The sequence below is a fragment of the Sinocyclocheilus rhinocerous genome, unplaced genomic scaffold, assembly GCF_001515625.1.
Source record: "Sinocyclocheilus rhinocerous isolate Xijiao unplaced genomic scaffold, SAMN03320098_v1.1 scaffold89, whole genome shotgun sequence".
Lineage (NCBI taxonomy): Eukaryota > Metazoa > Chordata > Actinopteri > Cypriniformes > Cyprinidae > Sinocyclocheilus > Sinocyclocheilus rhinocerous.
Window position 1 is genome coordinate 3,282 of NW_015653489.1, and position 2,721 is coordinate 6,002.

Consider the following 2,721-nt stretch of genomic DNA (forward strand, 5'->3'; position numbering starts at 1 on the left):
TGTGTTCACTTGAATGGGTTAAATGCAGAGCACAAATTCCGAGTATGGGTTACCAAACTTGGCAAATGTCACAACTTTCACTTTCACTTAAATGTGAAATTAAAACTGCCAGTTGGTGGCAGCAAGTCACTGTTAATAAGTGAGTCATTGCGACTGAACCGAATCATTTAAATGGTTGATTCATTCAGGAACAAGATATCATTGTGTTGCTCAAAGACGCAAAACAGTGCTGTGGCTGTGTTTGGAATTATTTTCTGTTGGTGAAATAGAGCAAAAACAGGCAATATGGTGTTTAAAACGTAAGACTCTTAATATCAACTTCTTGTTTATTGAACTGCTGCATAAAATCAGTATCACATTTGAAATCATGCTGATTTTAGAGGTGAAAACTGGCACTCTTCGTGTGATATTGACTAACTCTCTTTCTGTGGTATTTTTATGCATAACTTTATGGGGAGTGTGTCAATCAACATGAATGGCGCTTAGTCTTTCACAAAACATAGCTAACGTAGGGACATCATAACTAGCCACCATATTGATTTACGGTCTTAAATATGTCCAGCGCTTTTTTTTTTTTTACAATCTATGATCCAGCGTTTATCGGGTTGTGCGTCAGTAATAATGGTCCGTGGGGAAAGGCGGTGTTCCGTGTGTAGTTACAGTAAATGGACTAAACGAAGCAACGAAATAATGTGCCTCGGTGATTTTTTGTATTCGAGTTACTCAAGGTATTCGAGGAATCGTTTCAGCTCTAGTATGCCATTACCTGCAGCATGCAGCTGAGTCCAAACACCACGGGCCTGTGCTGGGGGCAGATGTAGAAGTCTGTGAAGGGGGTTTGAGGCTGGTTGCCCCCTGCAGGCTGGGAGGTTGGGGTCGGAGGCAGAGCGTTCCCTTGCTGTGCTGAAATGCCGTGGGCCGGGTGTCCGCCTGGACCTGGTCCGAGACTGCCATCGCTCAGCAGCAAATTGAGTCGGCGTGTGCAGAAATACGCCAGCCGTCTAGATAAGTAGGCTGACTGCACAAACTCTCCCGAGTACTGAATAAAATAAAGACAGGGGTCAAAATAATCACAATCCATTCTGAAAACGACCTTGTCAAGACAGACTCAATTCTTTATGGGTTCTCTGCCCTGATTTTGGGAGACAATCTGCCGAAATCTCTGGTAAAACTGTGTTAAACTAAGCTGAAAGAATTATACTTTAATTGTTCATGTTTGTTTGGGTAAAAATGGGTAAAATTTATATTTTGTAAGATGTTTAATACTTCTCAAGTTACAGGCACGCAAACTTTGGAAAAATAATATTTATGGCTCTCGGACAGCAATGCAAATATTTTAACAGGGAAACAAGGTACATTTCTAGTTTCAAGATTATTTGTTCTTCAGACATTCTTCTATAAAAGAAAAAAGTATCAGCTGAATGCAAAGTGAAACCACATTTGGTTTCTGGCCACTGAAAATGTGTACAATTTTACATTTTACTCCTGGAGTCATACTTAGATCCCAGTATCTCTGGAAATGAACCACACAGGGCCTTAAAAATCAAGATGCCAAAAGGAAAGTTTGTTCAGACCCTAAATCTAAAAGGGTATTAAGATATCTTTGATAGAGGTCTTTTGAGTTACAAGCATGCAAACTTCGGAGAAAAAAAGTAATTTTTCCCCCCATTTTTGAACTGTCACTATTGGCATATAATGAAGATAGCAACAAAGATTACTAAAGTCAACAGATTTTACTAATAGACCTACCAATATCTGTGTAAGAATAACAATGATGCTGCCATCTTTTTGAAGTCATTTTTACCATCCTGTAATTTGTCTCTGAATCTCGGGTGAAAATTGTCATTTTGACCCTCTTCTACTGGATTACACAGTAAATATATATCCATGACATTTAATATTTTGACTCTTTTCTTCATTTATGTTTTACTTTCACTAGAAACTCACAAATTTGAGTCAGGGACCCCCTGGTTGAGTTGACATGGAATGACTCAAACATTAACTGAAATAAAATAAATACTAGTGCTTTCAAACGATTAATCGCATCCAAAATAAAAGATTTTGTTTACATAATATATGCATGTGTACTGTGTATATTTATTATGTATATATAAATACACACACATGCATGTATATATTTAAGAAAAATATGTTACGTTTATATATTAAACATATTTATATATAATATAAATTATATGAATATAAAAATATACATGTAAATATTTTCAAAATATATGCTGTATGTGTGTGTATTTATATATGTATATGTATATATGTATATATAAGTCGTGGGGGAAGTCGTGGCCTAATGGTTAGAGAGTCAGACTCGTAACCCAAAGGTTGTGGGTTCGTATTTTGTTGTTGCATTCAAGCAATTGACACCGAACTGCCGTTAATTCAAAAGTGAAAGTAAAATGGGCACACCGCTTTTACAAGCTATTTAAAAGCGAAGGAAAGCGAGGAAAAGAGGGAACGCCCCGCCCCCACGGTGATACCGGTATTACCGATGTTGTCACACGTTGATTAACCGGTGGGACGATTTCCTCACCGTTACAACCCTAATGTACAGCACTCTCTACCACGACTGAGGTGCCCTTGAGCAAGGCACCGAACCCCCAACTGCTCCCCGGGCGCAGCAGCACAAAAAAATGGCTGCCCACTGCTCTGGGTGTGTGTGTGTTCACTGCTGTGTGTGTGCACTTTGGATGGGATAAATGCAGA

At 38.7% G+C, this 2,721-nt stretch overlaps 1 protein-coding gene across 1 annotated transcript in view; it reads right to left on the bottom strand.

The window, feature by feature from the left end:
* LOC107716368 (mediator of RNA polymerase II transcription subunit 12-like) overlaps window positions 1–2,721 on the bottom strand; it is an 11,660-nt gene that overhangs the window by 2,452 nt on the left and 6,487 nt on the right. The window contains exon 7 of the mRNA XM_016522779.1: window positions 767–1,039. Within this exon, the coding sequence (XP_016378265.1) occupies window positions 767–1,039 (273 nt within the window). The remainder of the gene's footprint in view (window positions 1–766; window positions 1,040–2,721) is intronic.